This window comes from Rhinoderma darwinii, chromosome 1 (assembly GCF_050947455.1).
Source record: "Rhinoderma darwinii isolate aRhiDar2 chromosome 1, aRhiDar2.hap1, whole genome shotgun sequence".
Taxonomy (NCBI): Eukaryota; Metazoa; Chordata; class Amphibia; order Anura; family Rhinodermatidae; genus Rhinoderma; species Rhinoderma darwinii.
The window spans coordinates 194,441,186-194,460,577 of NC_134687.1; the positions used below are offsets into that span (position 1 = coordinate 194,441,186).

Consider the following 19,392-nt stretch of genomic DNA (forward strand, 5'->3'; position numbering starts at 1 on the left):
CCTGTTCTTCTGAGGTTAAAGATAAAAGGGCCTACTTGTACACACAGGAAGATGCCTCAAACAAGTCACGAAACAATGGAAAACGGAACAAAAGATCATTGTCCTGAAAATAGGACTTTAGGCATCAGAGAGTAACCAAGTATTACTTGGTGCATTGACCAAATGAAATTGAATAATGCCTAGAAAAAGAGGTCAATTAACACATGAATGTCATGAAAGGGCAGAGAAAAATAGAAAATATCACACTATTAACCCCTTCCCGACATTTGACGTATCCATACGCCAAAGTCTGTTATGACAAGTATGCAGCGGGCTCACGGGAATTATACTATAGCTGCATGACTTCCACATAACGTGGTGTTCATATTAGGCAGGGGTTTACTTGAGGCGCTATTTGCACCACTTTGTGTATATTTATCCCCTGGCTTTACTTAGCACATTATTTTGCCCTTGCCTAGATTATACCCCCATTTTATATTGCTACACTTCTTTCTTCACTTCCCATATACTGATGTTTGTATATGCTCCTTGCACAGGCTGACGCCACTTTTGCATTGTATTTTTGTAATCTTTTGTATGCATTGTTTAATCAAGTTTATATTTAAAAATTTTCTCTACACTTTCATGACATTCGTGTGTTAATTGAACTTCTTGTAGGCATTATGGGGTTAAAGATAGACCAGACTGACAGACTGCACCAAATGGATCACATTGGTACACGCTGTATGATCGATTTGGCACATGGTACTAGACCTACCACTCTTGGCTTGCATAGTTTTCCACCAATATTTTGCAGCCAAAAAAATGGTGCACGCTGTTAACCGATCTGGCACGTTTTAAGACTCCTTCGCTACGTCCCTTTTTCTAGTCCCTTCAAAACGGTCGATCCTGTTCAGGTTGCAAAAGTGGCAGAAAAACATATTACATTTTGCGCACGGCATGTATGCCAGTTTTTGCCTGCAATTTGTGGCAGACTTCTCGTGCATTTTGCTTAGATTTACCCCATTGTGTTTTTTACACTGCAGAAAAATGGTGTAGTAAATTTTGTCAGGTGTGAACTTGGCCTTGGAAAAAAAAAATATTAAACACAGATCTGCTTTTCCAATATAATTTGCCTTTTGTTTCATCCCTTTTTTGTTGTATAGGAGCAAACATCAATGCTCAGACTGAAGAGACTCAAGAAACTGCCCTGACTCTGGCCTGCTGTGGAGGTTTTCTAGAAGTGGCGGACTTCCTCATTAAAGCTGGAGCAGATATAGAGCTAGGGTGTTCCACGCCTTTGATGGAAGCTGCACAAGAAGGTCACTTAGAGCTGGTCAAATACCTGCTTGCAGCTGGTATGGCTACGTTTTTACATTGCATATAAAAGACTAGGCCTCGTTTATACTTGCGGATTTTGGTCAGTGTTTGACATCAATTTTTTAAAGCTAAAACTCCAGAGTGGAACATAGCTGGAGAAAAATTTATAATGAAAGATTTGCACCTCTTATGTGTTTTGGGCCCACCTGTGGTTATGGATTACAAATACAGATGTAGCCATCTCTAACGTGACCCGTTAAATGCAGGATATGTCAGGGAACTTTAACCTGACTTATTTAATGCAAAATCCGCGAGTGTGAATGAGGCCAGAGTGTGTTGCCATTTTAAGGTAGTCTGCATTTCTAACATCCTGCAATTACAAAATTGTCTCATCCGCTTCTATAGGAGCGAATGTCCACGCAACAACTGCAACAGGGGATACAGCTCTAACGTATGCTTGTGAAAATGGGCATACTGATGTGGCAGATGTACTGCTTCAGGCTGGTGCAGATTTGGTAAGTATCACTATTTATACCTGCTCTGTATTCAATAAGAACTGCTCTAAGTGATGCAGTAAATATTTGTGTTTTTTGGTTTCAGGAGCATGAATCAGAGGGAGGTCGGACCCCGCTGATGAAGGCCGCAAGAGCTGGTCATGTCTGTACTGTTCAGTTTCTCATTAGCAAAGGTAAGTTTGCATTGCTAACCAGTCACCATTTTATTCCTTTAACCCCTTAGTGACCACCAATACGCCTTTTCATGGCGGTCACCAAGGGGCCTTAGGCTAGGCCGACGCCTTTTCACAGTGGCCCAGTCTAAGTCCTGCACAGGTGTCCTGTGCAGGCTGGAGCTGGGGCTCGGCTGTCTGACAGCCGGGCTCCTGGTCCAACGGCCGCGATCAAAGTTTATTCGATCGCGGCCATTTAACCCGTTAAATGCTGCGGGCAATAGCGACCACGGCATTAAACTTTACAGTGTAGGGAGCTACCTATGTCACCCATCGGTGGCCAGCAAATGCAATCGCGGGCCTCTGATGGGGTGCCATGGCAGCCGGGGGCCTGACCAAAGCCCCCAAGTCTGCCCTGGGCATATGCCTGAGGCACGTCCTAATAGATTGCCTGTCAGTCCTGGGAGCGGTGGGACCCCTTCTAATTAACATTAATCAACTATCTAATGGATAGGTGATAAAGGTTTGTGGCTGGAATATTCCGAGACCAGGACAGAGCCCTAGGATTGGTGTCAATATCACAGATATTCGTTCAGATGTATACCAAAGTTAAACGATTCAAGAAAAATGGCAGGCAAGATGATCTCTTCTGTGATACCTTCCTTTTTAGGTTGGATTCACACATGGAGTAATTTTACAGCATGGATTTGTTCCCATGGAATTCGCCTCAAATTCTGAATAGTTGCCAGGGACTGCTGCCAATTTCACTCTTCGCAATGCAAATTTTGCAGCAAAAATATACTACATTTGAACTTACCGTTACAGCTGTGCAGCTTTAGGAAAATGGGTCCTAAACTAGCTAAATAGATTGCCCATCTAAGTTGGATGCGTGTAGACTAGTTTTAATTCTATTTCTTTCTGTTTTAGGGGCAAATGTGAATCGCACAACGTTAAACAATGATCATACTGTCCTGTCTCTTGCGTGTGCTGGAGGACATCTAGCTGTTGTTGAGTTACTTTTAGCTCATGGGGCTGATCCAACGCACAGATTAAAGGTAAAATGGGCTCAAATGACCAATTGTTTCTTGTTCTTAAATGTTATTAAATCCAAGATACAGCCTCCGTGAACACACATTAAGGCCCCATGCACACGACCAGAAAAATCGTCCGTAATTACGGGCCCATTCATTTCTATGGCCGACGGACACCTTCCCGTATGTCTACAGGAGTTTGTCCGTGCCGTAGAAACCTGCCCAAAAAAAATATGGCGTCCTATTTTATTTTACGGACCGTGCGCCTATACTTTATAATGCACATGAAGCCTAACGGAATTGCATGAACAAATTTCCTGCCATTGCCTTGGGTTTTTCCAGCATAAAAGAAGATGCCACTTACAGGCCCTTATATTGTGGTCAGGGAGCCACTGATCCATTGCTCTTTTTGGTAAGTGCCACTTAAGACCCTCCTGCTTGGGTGTTCGCTTTACCATTCATCTGTACATATAATGTTGAGCAATTTCTGCATATAATTTTACTTCTATCATATTCACAAGGAAATGTATTCCCCTTATAATTTAAATTCTTAACCATGCCTAAAGGCCTAGCTGACAGTAATTCTATGCATCTCCCCAGTACAGACCCTGACCAAGTAGGGGCTGCTGGCAATGTGAGATCGCACAACCTGACCGCTAGCAGGAACAATTTCAAATGAAATGTAAATCTTTATTAAAAAAAAAAAAGTTGACATGACCAGTGAGTTTACAATCTATAATAATGCTAATAAATTGTGCTCTCCCTGGACAAGTCCGTTCAGAGTAAGTTCACATGTGGCAGGTTTGTTGGAACAGACTTTGTCGCAGAAATTTCTGGAAGAAATCTGCCATTGGTGAATACATTCTAAAGATGACCTCACGTCTAGATTCAAAGAAATTTGGGAAAGGCAAAGGCTATCCTATTTTTTTTTTTTTTTTTTTAAAGAAATCTCTTCCTTTCATGGACCACTCGTATAGGAGTGTGAACCATGGAATTGTATTTTTTATTTAAAATTAGTTTTAACCTGATGATAGTATCTTTTGCTTTTAATATATCTAATTCTAAAAGCTTGTTTCTTCTTTGTTTAGGATGGTTCCACAATGCTAATTGAAGCTGCCAAAGGAGGTCACACCAGTGTGGTTTGCTACCTATTGGACTATCCTAATAACCTTCTCTCTGCTCCCCCACCTGACGTTACACAGTTCACCCCTCCCTCCCATGACTTGAATCGGGTAACCTACTGTTTTCTAATTTTTCCTTCTTTTGTGGATATGGTTGTTTTAAAGTGGTGTTTTTGTTTTGTTTTTTAGCCTTCAGTCAAGGAATAACCATTTTAAATCGTAATTACAAATCTTCTAGGCTCCCCGTGTTCCAATGCAGGCACTGCCAATGGTTGTACCACCCCAAGAGCCAGACAAACCCCCTGCAAATGTTGCTACAAACCTTCCCGTCAGAAATAAAGGTCAGTTTCGTCGCCCCAGGCTTCTTTTCTACTGCTAATTTAACAAATAGCTGTATAATAATATACTCTATTGCGTCTGTTTATATATCTTGAGCAGACTTGAGGAACTCAGGCATGGCTGCATACTGCAAAAGAGTGAGGATGATCTGGTTGAATAATTTTTACAAGTAATCTTCATTTACCATTAGAAATCCTATTTATGTTGCGGAGCTCATACAGTATACACTGCTTTTACGCTGGTTTCTTAGCTGCCATTGGCCTGACATCCCATTATTCTAATCTAAATGGTTTGATTGGAAACCTTTTTGTTACTACATGAAAATGATTATTTTTCGGACATTGGACCTTTTTAATTAAAAAAAATGAATTGCGGTAGCTTGTTTTCACCGGTCAGAAATTTCCTATGCAAAATTTACAGTGCTGAGTAAGTCTGCAATAATTGGGAGCGCTAAATGACCTTGTCCCCGATTACAATCTAATTCTCAAGCGTCCCACGGCTGCGAGCTCCTCTACATTGCATATAAACTTTCTAAAAGGTACATATTTAGGTCAATAGGAATCATATATTGAGTAAAAGAGGAAACATTGCCCTCCAGAATGTCGAGAGTTAACCCACAGCTAGACTCCGAAAAGAAACTATTCCATACAATTTCAGACATGCTCAGCAGGGTAAGTTCTGCTTGATTTTCTTTACTTTTCGGGTAAGGATGCGTGCCCAATGGCGTTTATAAGATACATTATCCCAAAATGGGAAGCATCCCCGAAGAGTGTTTTATTTTATTTTTTTTTCTCCTTTGAGCTAGGACTTTTTATTTTTTTTGAAAGATTAGCGCAGATCTCCTGAATGCCAGTGTGCATGTAGCTTGAGCCTTTGTTCTTGTGAGAGGGTTCATACAGATTTCTAGTCCTATTAGTTGGTGAACTAGCTTGAAGGCCCACTTTGTTCTCTCCCTTTTGCAATATGGGAATTAGTCCTCATCTATTATTAACTTGGTACTTTGGCAAGTTTTTGCATTTTCAAAATTTAAAAAATTGCAGCTTCTCTGCATAGTAAATGTGTGAAATGGTTTCCATTTTTTAATCTTTCTGATTTTTGTTTCACCAAAGTCATGCTGGGTTAGCTGCAATCCTTTTTATTTTCCCCTACTTTTTATGTTGTAAGCTGTAGCAAACTATTCATTTGAAAAAACTATTATAAATTTGTGTAGCGATGTTTAATTGTGTGCCACTTTTTTCTTTGATTTTGCTGTGTTCATTTCTTTTGCTCGGTCTCCTCTTGCTTCTCTTTGAAGGGGTAGTTCCCTCTTCAACATTCATGGCATATCGATAAAATATGCTATTAAAGTCTGACCGATACGGGTCCCAGCTATGGGACCTGTGCCTATTTCGAATGGGGGTCCCCTGACCCATCCCCGCCTGGTAAGATCGTCGCTAAGTGCAGCAGCTGGTGGGAGTATGAAAACAGCGGAGATTTCTGTGCTTTGTGGTTTCTGTAACTTCCTTTCACTTCTAGGAGTTACAGAAAGTGTAGCACAGCAAGCTTGGCTGTTTTCGTACTTCCGGCCACTACTCCACTAAGGCTCCGTTTGGATGCATAGGCCAGCGGCCACCTTACCATGCAGGGTTTAGGGAGCCCTGTTCTCGTGATAAATGTTGGTCTCTGCTCTGGAATCTGCACCTCTGAGAAAGTTATGGCATATCCTGTGGATATGCCATAAATGTCTTCAGATGGGAATGCCCTTTTAAACAACAATACCAGCTTCTTAACGCTTAAGTATTCCCTGGTACCAGGGTTTGTTGTTCAGCTTAGTCTTGTATGTGTGAACAGTGATTTGGAGCCATACAAAGCCCATTTGATGAGACTGATCCACCAACGCACGGAGCAGTAGATACATGCTATGTAGATACAGGTGCTACATTGGGCCTGTTTTTTCATTGTACATGTACCTGATGTGTTTTGTAGAATTTTTTTTTATGTAAAGGGGTATTCCCATCTCAGACATTTATACCATATCATTGGATATGCCATAAATGACTAAGTTTTGGCAAGGTGTCCGGGCTTGGGAAATTGTAGAGCTCGCTGAGATACGATGTTGTAACTCTTACATCAATGAATGGGAGTTAAGCTGTGTAACACAGTAAGCTACGCTGTTTCTGTAACTCAAGTTTCAGCAACCGCGTCTCTCGCTGTGCGACGTTGTTTCTTTAATTCCCATTCACTTCTCTGGGAGTTCTGGAAACCACATAGCTCGGCTGTTTTGGAAACCCAGACTGCCTCTGCGCCTGTTACTTGCCTGGATGCAGCGGCCATCTCGCCAGGCGGGGTAGAGAGATGGGAATACCCTTTTAATTACTATGTTACGCGTTTTGGTTGCTTTGCCTTTGATGAAGCTGGTATTGCTGATAAAAGGAGGAATTAGTATCTAAATCGTTCCGTCTGAGGTTTCCGTCAGAACATGACCCTGAGTAGACACAAACTGACACCGACCGAAACCAGAGGTTTCCGTTTTCATCACCATTGATTTCAATGGTGACGTAGCCGGTGCCTGTGGTTTCCATTTGCCTCTTTTGTGCACCGAAACCGTCATTTTGCCAGAAACAATAGCGTAGTCGATGGGTCCGGTGCACAACAGATACGGGAAACCTTGGGCACTGGATCCGTCCTCTTTGAAATCAAAGGTGATGGAAACGTATCAGTTTGTGTGTGCTCAGGTTCCCGTTCTGACAAACCTCAGACGGAACCTCAAAACGGAACCTCAACGCAGATGTGAACAAAGCCTTACATACCCCATCCAAACCACACCCCCCGCAATCTTTTCTTTTTTTTTTTTTTTTGTTTTCCTCTTCTGCTAGTTTCTCACACAGCAATACTATTTTTTTTTATTATTTTTTTTAAGCAGGTGCTGCAAATCAAATAAACAAAAAAAGCAATACTTACCTATCCTTGCCCTAGCAATCCATGGCTGAGGCTCCGATGGTTGTTTACATGCACGTAGCATGTAACCGCTGCAGCCAATCAGAGGGCTCAGGGCCATATGTTGTATTTCTAGCATTATGTGACGATTCGTCACCACAGATCCCTGCTAAGCTCTCTGATTGGCTGCAGCAGTTACTTGCATGTAAACGCCCAATGGGAGTGCCATCGGAGGCTCAGGCATGGATCGCTTGGGGCAAGGATAGTTAAGTATTGCTTTTTTTTGGTTTATTTAATTTGCAGCCCCTACTAAAAAAAAACGTCCCGGATAACCCCTTTAATGTTTAGACTCCTACATACTGGAGGTGACTGCTTCAGACTTCAGATCTTCTGTCACCCTATTTTTACATAACTAACATAGCAGCGGTTTAAAGCTTAGACTATAGAAGCGAAGTAGTAGTGAATTTAGTTAATTCATTTAAGTCTTTTTGTTCAGCCATGTCCCTTAGATTTTTGTGTAATGATCTGATCATGTGCAAGTTTTTAACTTCTTTTATACCCACAAAAGCATGGAGCATAAGACCTGTCATCAGTGACTACTCCATAGAAGACAGGTTTCCTCCATCACTTGAAATGTTAGGCCTGTTAGTACTATGGGAATGCATTTGTACTGTTACCAATATATGGTTAATTCTGGGTTTTCCATTTGTAATCGTGTCATAGTTGTGTGGATGTAGTTCATGTGCCTGTCCTTTCAAGTCTCCCCATGTCTGGCAGTAGCAGTCATGAGGTTACCATTCCTTGTGCGCTTCCATTTGGTTCTGAGGGGGTTTCTTTTTCACACAGCTGCATCTAAGCAGAAGTCCAGTGGCCATGTGCCAGACAGCGGCCAAGATGCACAGGGATACATCAGCAGTCAGTCTCCAGAAAGCATTGTAGAAGAAGCTCAGGGGAAGCTGACCGAGTTGGAGCAGAGGATCAAAGAAGCCATTGAAAAGAATGCCCAGTTACAGTCCCTGGAGCTTGCCCACGCAGACCAGTTGACTAAAGAAAAAATAGAGGAGTTGAACAAAACCCGAGAAGAGCAGATCCAGAAGAAGCAAAAGATACTGGAGGAGCTACAAAAAGTAGAAAGAGAGCTGCAACTAAAAACCCAACAGCAGCTGAAAAAGCAGTACCTAGAAGTTAAAGCCCAGAGAATTCAACTTCAGCAGCAACAGCAGCAGCAGTCTTGCCAACATCTTGGACTTCTCACTCCAGTAGGGGATGGGGAAGAGATCACCGAGGTAGACTATGCTCACTTACAGCAGGTGGACACCATCCTGCTCAAACAGGACTCCCAGCAGACTGCACTACCTATGGGCTTTACTCCCATGCAGCCATTGGCAATGCCTCAAGCTTTGCCATTGGCAGCAGGTACATTATCCCCTGGGCCCATTGCAAATCTTGCAGACCTCCAAGGAGTTCTAGTGGGACAGCAAGAATTGGGTCAAGCACAGCTAACAGGGCTTGGGCAAGGTGTCCTGGCAGAAACACAAGAAGGGTTAATGATAGCCAGTCCTGCTCAGACCCTCACTGACACGCTGGATGACATCATGGCAGGTGGGTATGATGGTTCAAAAAAGTTCCATGTGGTTTTATTTACATGTGCAAATTATTTTTGCTTTTAGAAGTGATCTGAGCTCAAAAGCCTTGCATTCATTTTCAGTTGCTTGAAACATGCATTTGTTCTGTTCTTTTTCAACTTGAATGTGACTGCAGTTATTCTATTTAATAACATGCACCAAAAATATTTATCCGATTACACATGCAGGCTCCCGAAGTGTAAGGCATCCTAACCGGTTCCCACTTTTATTTTAGGTGGCCATTGTTTAGTTTACCAACTCTAAGAAAAAATAAAACAAGTGGAGTGGCAACTAGAATTTTCAAGTAGCATTTTGCTGGTTTTACATGTTTCATGATGACTGTTTCCCATAATGCATTCTGCAGGGCTGCTGCTCAACATTTTTTTCAACCTTTCAAATGTGAAAGATTTTGAGGGATGTTCTCTTGTGGCGTAGAGAAACCGGCAGAGCGGGGCAGTCCAGTGAATCTTGTCAATGTGACACCAACTTGTACGTTAGCGCTAGGATGACTTTCTATAGGTTCCACTAATCGTACAGCCGTACGTTTTGTTTTTTATAGTACAAATCCTCCTTGCCTTTTATTATATGTGTTGTGAAAGTTTTGTGTCCTACCTCAGTATAGTGAATGGCAAGATGTTTGGGAGTTAACCTTTGAAAATCTTGGTGCAATTGAAGTGCCAGTGGCATGGTGCTATGAATTTATTTACCCGTCCAATAAAGGACTTAGTGCTCAAGAGTCAGCCTAAAACTGACGGCTATAATAAATAATGGCATAAATGCTTCAGTACTGCCTTCAGAAATCACACTGTTTTATTGGAGTAACCCTATATTTATTTTATTTTTTATAAATTTGATAGTTTTTTTTAGTTTTTTTGGGGATACTTAAATTGTCTCAAATTATAAATTTACTGCTCTATTGCCCAATCCAGGGAACTTCACTCCTAGTTTAATGCTCTTGGGTAACATTGGAACGTCCTTATTGGTCAGGTAACCCGTACTAACTAATTACGGGACATGCAGCTTCTATGCATGGTATATGGAGGCGCATAATAGAATCGCACTTCAGCTGTCGCATGAAGCCGCATGCTGTAATGCCACAATCTCCAAATGTAAAATAACATTTCCTCAGGAGAAAATACTTCAGGAATCTGTTTCACAGTGAGATTGTGCTGTACCATCTAATGTCTCATTGTTAGACACTCCAGTCTCAGAGTTGACATTTGCTTTAGTTAGTGGTGGTTATTTTTTCCTTCTATAGAAAATTGGGACTGTTTGGCACCCACCTGTCAGCAGACTTGAGGAGGTCAGTTTAATGGAACATTCCAGGTAGTTATGGGGTATGCCATTCATTTTGTAGGCATCGGATACCAGTCCATGTGTCATTATTTATTGTAGATGTCATGGTCATTATATTAGGAACAAATTGTCAAACTTAATACATTAAAACTTTTTTAACATTTAACTTTTTACTGAATTATATCAGTAACTTAATGTTCCTTTCACTTCTTAACTCCAGAATTAGTTAAAATTCGTTTTAAAAGGGGTTCTATACCTTAGGGCTCATACACACGACCGTAGTTGGCGCGCGGCCCGTGATGTGCGGCTCAGACTGCCACAGTGTGTCCTCCGCGGGCCATGTACATTAATTTGAATGCGGCTGTAATAAGTCATGTCCGGGCTCCCGGGCAATACACGGACCATGGAAACCACGGTCATGTGAATGGGCCCATAGAAATGAATGGGACTGCAATTCACCCGCAGATTTGCGGGTGAATTGCGGCTGCAAAAACACGTTCATGTGCATGGGCCCTTAGTAAGGGCAAATTAACATGATGTTCTCGTGAAGGAGCGCTGTACCATAAAGCATAGCTGGGCAAATGCCACTAAATCTGGTAGACTGCAGCAACTTACTGGGTTTTCTCTATCTATGAAAGTTATGATCATTTGGCCCGTAGAGTGATATAATGTACTGTGTCCTGCCCTGACCTTAAGATTATGCTTTTATAGATATAAAGCGAGTTATAAGAATAGTTAATTCAGTTAAACCTCACATTAAAGGGAATTGTGACTTCAGCAAATGTTATTCATTGTAAAACGAAAGGTGATACAATTTCTCACGCCTTTCACAATTGCTGATTTCCGTTATTTGAACGAACCTTCAGTGTTTACATCCAGCAGATTCTGTGCTGGTCATGTCGTGATCACACAGGCGCACCGCTCTAGACAGACACTACGGTGATCGCAGCGCTATTGTAACACGCCGTGCATCTGTGTGATCACAGAGTAAATGCTAGAAGGATGCGTTTTCAATGACTGACTGCAAGCAGAGATCTTGAAAATCATGTGGAATTGATTGTATAACTTTTCAGTAGATAACAAATGAGCTTTATTTGTTGAAAGCGGAATACCCATTTGTAAACCCTAAAATTCCCTGTAATCTCCCATGTTAGACTGGGGAGAAGCTAAATGCAGGTTCTATTCGACTGCACTGCAATTGTAGACCAAGTAGTTTAGTCTTGTCGGTCCGTTACTTTTTAAGTCAAAATATTGTCATTGAGCATGGGCCATGTCTTTATTAGCGCAAAGATAAGAAATTACAACTTTTGTCACCTAAAGTGGCTAGTGTTTTGCTTAAAATGTAACTTTATGGCACTGTGGTGCACTGCAACTGTTTTTGTACCATGATATTGTGAATTCTTTTATAATGCGTTATGCAAGATGGCTCTAGAGGGAACCAAAAGAGAGATTTATGTGTTAGTTAGTGTGACATCGTTTGCCAAGCGTAGTTTACATTCTAGCATTTTGTAGGACAGCGTTGGTAGTGCAGACTGCAGTGCAGAACTCCTAATCTTAATTTAGGTGTTACAATGAGTCGCCTCTGGATATACTTTAAGTAGCAGTCATATAAAAATAGAGGTTAGGTAAGTATTTGAAAAGACTCGTAAATTATTTTACATTTAAATTTAGCGTACAAGGCACAGAAATAAATGTCTTGTTGGCAACTCATGAACCTGCAATTTTGCTTTAAGATTTCCATATATTGCGGACAAGGTGCATAAAGCACAGTTACAACACCCGGCTCCATGTAATGTTATGCCCTTCGAGCAATAAGTGGTGTCTTCTGTAATGTTATATGGTTCACGTGTTCTGGAGTCTGCATTACCAATTTATATGGAGGGGCCTTGAAGGATTGGATTATCGGAACTCTGGACATATTGTTTTAGCGTGCTGCTTTAGCATTAATATTCCAAACTACTATTGTAGGCAGTAAAGTTTTTAGTGATTTTTTTTTTTTTTACTTTTTGAGCTTTTACTTGACCATCTAGTTTCACCTTACACATGGTATATAACTTTTGATGCAACCTGGTGCCTTAATTTTTTCTAGCCCTACTAAGTTGAGATATTTTATTCAACAGCAGTGAGTGGAAGAACGTCTGCAATCTCAAACACTCCTACCCACAGCATTGCAACTTCCATATCCCAACCTCCGACGCCGACTCCAAGTCCCATCATATCTCCTTCAGCCATGCTACCTATCTACCCTTCCATAGATATTGATGCACAGGTAAGATATGTAAAGGCTTATGGTGTTGCCACATTTGGAAACATTTTTTGTTTATGGCTTCTCCTAAAATAAGAGTGTAGACCAGCTTTTTTTTTTTTTTTTTTAACTCCTTTTAATCGGCCTAGTTATTCAGTGTTGCATCTCAAAAGTACTGCTTACCTAGCATAGGCAAATATGTATTTCAGAAGGTTAATGATAACCCCTGTAGATGTTGTATTAGCAACCATATGGATGTTGACACACATTTTTACAGATTAACTTAAAATAGTGTTTATCAACCTGGCAGAATAGGAGAATTCAAGCACCTATATTATTTAAAGTGGTTGTCTGTGGCTCAAAAAAAATTGTATAAAAAAAAATCCCCTATTCAGCGCCACCACTCCGGTGGTCCCTGACCGTGTCTGCCTTTCCTGCAGCGATGATGTGCCGTACACCCACAGGAATGCTACAGCCAATCGCTGGCTTCAGTATTGTTGCTAGCAAGAAGAGCATGCGATGACTGAGGCCAGCAACTGGCTGCAGCAGTCCTGTGCATGAATGGCATGTCTTCACTCCAGGACAAATCCACAGAGACTGGTGGAGACCACCGAAGCAGGGGATTGAACAGGTGAGGTTTGTTTGTTCTTCTTTTATCTACTTTCCTGCTCGAAGTCCATTTTGTTTGAGTCCTGGACATCCCCAAAAACAGTATAAACTCCCCATGATTCCCAAACCGATTAATGCGGTATGGGCTAATGTGAAGTCTCCCATGGCATACAAGTCTGGAGGTGAATAATGAGGCTGAATTGAGTGGCTAGAATAAAACATTGTAAGGTTTAGTTAGCACTTGGTTTTATTTTTTGTAAAGCTGATATTTTTGTTTGGGTGCTACATTTGTCTGTTAAGTGGCTATTCATATGGGTATTTGTATTGTGCATGTAACCTAATTGCAGCGGTTCTCTTTTTTTTGTGACAGACTGAAAGTAATCATGATACCGCTTTAACACTTGCTTGTGCTGGTGGACATGAAGAGCTTGTGCAGACTCTTTTGGAAAGAGGAGCCAACATTGAACACCGCGATAAAAAAGGTAAACGTTTTCTTCCATTGAGAACAGTGCAGTTTCACTTCCTCTTAGAATGGATTTGGTAGAAATGGTCGGTATGAGGACCACTTATATCTTTCCAAAAGCAGGACTGTATTTTGCCAGAAGAAAGCAAGGAATCTCTACCCAAAACCAAGGCTTTTGTTTGTTATATGATCCAGTTTTTGGCAAGAAATATACATTCTGCATACAAACGGTTTGTGTGGGTGCAGTCTGAAGTAAGGAGGTTTGTGTAGTTGTTTTGTTTTACCATTAATATTCCTATGAAGTAGCACGCGTCTAGTCAGTCCATTGCATCGTCTAATACCACTCCTTTTTTTTTTTTTTTTTTTTTTTATATAGGTTTTACACCACTTATCTTGGCAGCAACTGCCGGTCATGTTGGTGTGGTGGAAATCTTGTTGGATAATGGTGCTGACATAGAAGCTCAGTCTGAAAGGACCAAAGACACACCATTGTCATTGGCCTGCTCTGGTGGCAGACAAGAGGTATCAAAATCATTTTTGAACTGTAACAGACGTTCTCGCAAAGCTATGGAGTATATCAATTCTTTTTTAGGCTGAGTTCACACTGAGTTTTTTGCAGGCAGAAAATTCTGCCTCAAAATTCCGTTTGGAATTTTGAGGCAGATTTTCATCTGCCTGCACGCCGTTTGCCGTGTTTTTAGCTCGCGCCCATTGAGTGCCACAAGCAAAAAAAACGCCTACGAAATAAGCTTTCTTCCTCCCATTGATGTCAGTGGGAGGTCAGAGGCGTAAACGCCCAAAGATAGGGCATGCTGCTGCTTTTTACCGCCTTCCATTGGAATCAATGTGAGGCATTTTCGGCCTTTTTTTGGCGCCGTTTCCGCGTAAAAAAAACCTCAATGTGAACAGGGCCTGACTAGGCTTGGAGTAGCACTGTGAACAAGTGCCTGACTAGGCTGGTGCAAAGCTTCAAAAATAAAGGAGTGACCTCTCCTTATGTGTTAGATATCCTAAAAAGAGAACATGAAGCAGCACTCAAAGTGAATTTATTCATCCAACATGGAACCACTGGTTCCATGTTGAATGAATAAATTCACTTTATTTGAGTGCTGCTTCACGTTCTCTTTTTTGGATACATGCACATATATGTATAGAACAGCGAAAATTCTTGCTGTTTTCCTTTTCTTTTGACAGCAAAGTTCTACACAATAAATCTAAAGCTGCTACGTTATATGAGCTTCAAATGTGGCCCTTGACCCTGAATTCAACAAAAAGAGTTTAGGTGTACACACAAGGTTTGTTTACATAGCTATAGCTGCAGTCTGTGCTTTCTATTTATCTTGCCTAAATCCGCTCTGGTTTTTGCAAGAATTAGGCCTAATACACACGAGCGTCTTTTACGTCCGTGTTACGCACGTGAAAATAACGCACGTCACGCGGAGCTATGCAAGTCAATGGGGCCATTCAGATATTCAGTGTTATTGACGCAGCGTGTGTCCGCTGCGTGAAACTCACTGCATGTCCTATGCTTGTGCGTTTTTTGCGCATCACGCACCCATTGAAGTCAATGGGTGCGTGAAAATCACGGACAGCACACGGACGCACATGTGTGTGCTGTGCGTGATTCACGCAACCGATGCTAAAGAAATGAGTAAAAGAAAACCACCTCCTTCAGTTTAGTTTATTTTGCTGACGTAAAAAACGGATGACATACGCGCGTAAAAAACGCTGACAAGCGCCATACACTTATGTCACACGGAACTGCAACGCAGGAAAAACGCTGACAAGCACCATACACTTATGTCACACGGAACTGCAACGCAGGAAAAATGCTGCGTTTTTTACGTGCGCAAAACTGACACGTACGTGTGAATAAGGCCTAACAGAGGAAACAAAAGATTGCAAATATGCCCTTTTTGTGAGTGAGAACTGGCCCTGCCAGAACTTGAGCACCCCATAAGTGTCAGACAGAACAAAACCACTTAAAGAGGCTCTGTCACCAGATTATAAGTGCCCTATCTCCTACATAGTCTGATCGGCGCTGGAATGTAGATAACAGCAGTGGTTTTTATTTTGAAAAACGATCATTTTTTAGCAAGTTGTGAGCAATTTTAGATTTATGCTAATGAGTTTCTTAATGACCAACTTGGCGTGTTTTTTACTTTTTACCAACTGGACGTTGTACATAGGAGTGTATGAGGCTGACCAATCAGTGACCAATCAGTGTCATACACTTCTCATTGTTACAGCCCAGCTTCTTTCACTGCACAATCTCACTGTGCTGTGGATCATGCTGGGCTGTAACAATGAGAAGTGTATGACGCTGATTGGTCACTGATTGGTCAGCCTCATACACTTCTTTACAACACCCACTTGGTCTTTAAGAAATTAATCTAAAATTGTTCATAACTTGCTCAAAAAATGATCGTTTTTCAAAATAAAAACCACTGCCGTTATCTACATTACAGCGCCAATCAGATTATGTAGGAGATAGGGCACTTATAATCTGGTGACAGAGCCTCTTTAACACTCTATGCACCCTGCTCTCTAGCAAAAAATGTCTGTGTGGGAAGTCAACCGCAGCTCTGAGTAATTCCCTCCGTGTGTACAGGAGCCCACATGCCCCATGTTACATCACAGCCTGTTTTCCTAAAAGAACATTTTCCTTTTCATGAGATTTGCCACAAGACCAATTCTGTCAGTTCAGCTGCTTTTCTACAGAAAATGCTTACAAAGTGACAGCTTCTCGTCTGTTCAGGAGCAATTGAGAGAATATCTTGTGTGTATGTCATGTGGAAAATGCCGGAAGGATCGCTATAGAATTTATTGATTTAACTGAATATTTCCAACACCCGGTTCACGTCTTCTCTTCCTATTTAGAATTCAATAACATTAACTGATAAATTTTGTATACAGCAATCTCCCTGCCCCCCCCATCCCCACCACCACTGGTTTACTCGTTTCCTATTGCTTATGTAGTGCCAATCTATTCCACAGCGATGGATTACTACTTTTGCTTTGTCTCCTTGTGATTTGTTAATCAATGTTGTATAATCGGACTATTGCAAAGAGGAATAACAATCGGATTGTTAGAGCATGTTGTTAATTTTGTTTAAAGGAAATGTACACAATTTGAAAGGAAAATAAATATAAATATATATATATATATATATATATATATATATATATATATATATATATATATATAAATAATTACTTTTTTTTTAAATCTGTTTATAGAAGAATTAAAACCACTTTTAAATTGACTTAAAAAGTAAAACATTGTTTTGTTTTTTAATAAGATACAGCTTCTATGTAGCCTGTATGCCTGGAAACTGTATCGATCCTTCAGTTAAGGTGAACTGATAGCTTTTAGCCAAGCAAACTTGGATGAGATCGTTATTAGCTGATTACTGTGTAGCGGGGCTAACTTTCAGCCGAGCCGTCAGCTCAGCTGAACTGATGGCCATGGCTTTGACAAACGTTACAGCTTCTATGTATACAGGTTACAAAGAAGCTGTATCTAAAAAAGTTCAAAACTTTTTTTAAGAAAGTCAATTTAAAAGTTGTTTCAAATCACCAACATTGATTTATTTAAAAAAAATTCCTTTTCAAAGGTGTACGTGGCCTTTAACCAGGACATCCATGTCTGAAGCGAATACTGCTAGATTTACTGATCTATGAAACCATTGTACTTCATATTTAGGTGGTTGAGCTGCTGTTGGCTCGTGGAGCCAATAAAGAACATAGAAATGTTTCAGACTATACACCTCTTAGTTTGGCAGCTTCTGGTGGTTATGTCAACATCATCAAAATCTTGTTGAATGCTGGTGCTGAAATCAACTCCAGGTATGTCCATTTAAAAAAAAATCTTGTTCAAATTTAGTGAGGAGTTGAAATGTATCTCTCTTGCTGCTGTAACAATTTTCACACTTTTGCCACTTACTGATTAAAACAGAGCTGAATATATATCAAAATATCAGCGATCCAGATTCTGGTAAACGTGAGACAAATGGTCTGGTTAGGTGTAGGGGTTGATGTAGATGTTACTGCTCATATTCTTACCCTTGTAGCTGGGCAGACGGGTGAGCCATCTGGGCAGCTTTCTTTAAATATCTCCGGATAAATGTTTCCCACTTATGAGTCCTGCTATCCAGTTGTCAACTCCTGGGATGTGAATTGCTGACAGAGCTGGCACGTGTACTTCTTAGGATGTTTGTCGTCTCCGACATGGTTGGGGTAGGCCACTGTGGTCACATTGTCTGATTGAACACGTACAATGTCAGAGACAGTGGGATGGCAGGACGTTGATGGGGAGAGAGGACTCCTGGAATGACTAGACACCCTGAACTGTCAGTTTGAAGGACCCCTCACCAGGAGGCTGTCCATCAGTCAGAAGGAGCATCCCAGGGTCAAGTTGGGGGAGAACTGCCGCCACCACTGGAGTGAGTGTCGGACTGACTGGGGAAAGAATGGAGTGATCCAGAGAAGCTGTGTACTTGTCCCAACGAGCCAGTACAGCCTGTTGAAATGGACAGGTTTGAAAATGGGCATATGTAATAAACTCAATCAGACCCAGAACCCTCATGCAAAGACCAGGCTGGATATGACTTTGGAGAAACCAGTCCACTCCTAGCAGAAGGTCTGGTCTCTCCAGAGGGCCTGGGTTTGTGTTGAAGCACATGCCTAATAAAGACAGAGGGGCTAGAGATGATTTGGAGCTGTTTACTATCCAGCTAATGTGTTCTCTAAAGGCTTTCAAGATTGACCAACGTGGACGGAGCCTTTATCGTGTCATCCAAGTTGGGTATGGCCACCGACCCCCTGGAGTGTGAAGAACTATCATTGCTCAGAGAACCAGTTTCAGGTCTAACACTTGCCCCTGGTAAGAAGGCCATGGGCTCGAGAAGCAGTGAAAGAAATGAAATTGGGTTCCTCCCCTTTTTTAAGCTCCTTCCGCCTGTGGCCTCGTCCAGTTTGGGTACCAAATAGGCGAGAACCTGCAAAGGAGAGATGTGAGTCTTTGGGGGATGCATGTGCGGACCAGCATTTTTGCCATAAAGTGCGGAGGAACAAGCCAGCAAGCTGGCCGCATCTAGGGAGGCCTTGCATATGTACTTTCCTGCATTAGAGATCTTTATAGCTATCTCAGCCAATTGTTCAGGAGACTCGAGATATGATACCATGACTGAGCTGCTTTGCCTATTTTCTGGCTTTGCTTTCCCACGAGGAGGTGAATAACTGCCGCAGTTTCAAGCCCGCTGCTTTTAAAATAGTATTCCATCCTCCTGTCACGATGATTTTAGAAAAAGGATGTGTCTGCCATGGGATGAGTGATGTGTTTTGCAAGGCAAGAAACTGGGCAGTTAACTGCTGGTGAAGACAACTTTTTTTTTTTTTTTTGTGTTCCGGAAAGGGGTACATATAACGTCTGTGTGTGTGTTTCGGTTTTATCAAACTACTTTCCGGTAGGCCCACTCTGAATTTGAAGAAGCCCTTTAAAAAAAAAGTTGTCAGGGAACTTTGAGAACGCTGAGGTCTCTGGTAGAAAGAACCTAGCTGATAGGCAGGACAATCTGCCTCTTGAAAATTTGAGTGTATTTTTACGGCAGGGTCGAGGACTGTCTAGCTTGGAGGAGAGTTTAGGAGACTGCTCCTCATCCAGTGCTGAATCAGTCTCAGACCTCTCCCTCCAATCGATCCTGTTCTGTGGAAGCAAAATCGGAACCCAGCTCTTCTGTTGGAGGAGAAGTACACTAGTTTGGGAGAATGAATGCTGAA

The 19,392-nt window shown here is 41.5% G+C and overlaps 1 protein-coding gene across 6 annotated transcripts in view; it reads left to right on the top strand.

Annotated features, from left to right (window-relative positions):
* The window catches only part of ANKRD17 (ankyrin repeat domain 17), a 110,536-nt gene that overhangs the window by 69,551 nt on the left and 21,593 nt on the right, over positions 1-19,392 (top strand). For 3 of the 6 annotated variants that reach the window (XM_075860681.1, XM_075860683.1, XM_075860684.1), the window contains 11 exons: positions 1,146-1,337; positions 1,705-1,814; positions 1,900-1,987; positions 2,894-3,021; positions 4,086-4,229; positions 4,357-4,459; positions 8,220-8,975; positions 12,415-12,563; positions 13,519-13,630; positions 13,988-14,133; positions 17,318-17,460. In XM_075860681.1, the coding sequence (XP_075716796.1) occupies positions 1,146-1,337; positions 1,705-1,814; positions 1,900-1,987; positions 2,894-3,021; positions 4,086-4,229; positions 4,357-4,459; positions 8,220-8,975; positions 12,415-12,563; positions 13,519-13,630; positions 13,988-14,133; positions 17,318-17,460 (2,071 nt within the window). The remainder of the gene's footprint in view (positions 1-1,145; positions 1,338-1,704; positions 1,815-1,899; positions 1,988-2,893; positions 3,022-4,085; positions 4,230-4,356; positions 4,460-8,219; positions 8,976-12,414; positions 12,564-13,518; positions 13,631-13,987; positions 14,134-17,317; positions 17,461-19,392) is intronic. The other 3 variants (XM_075860682.1, XM_075860685.1, XM_075860686.1) reach the window with 3 other exon arrangements.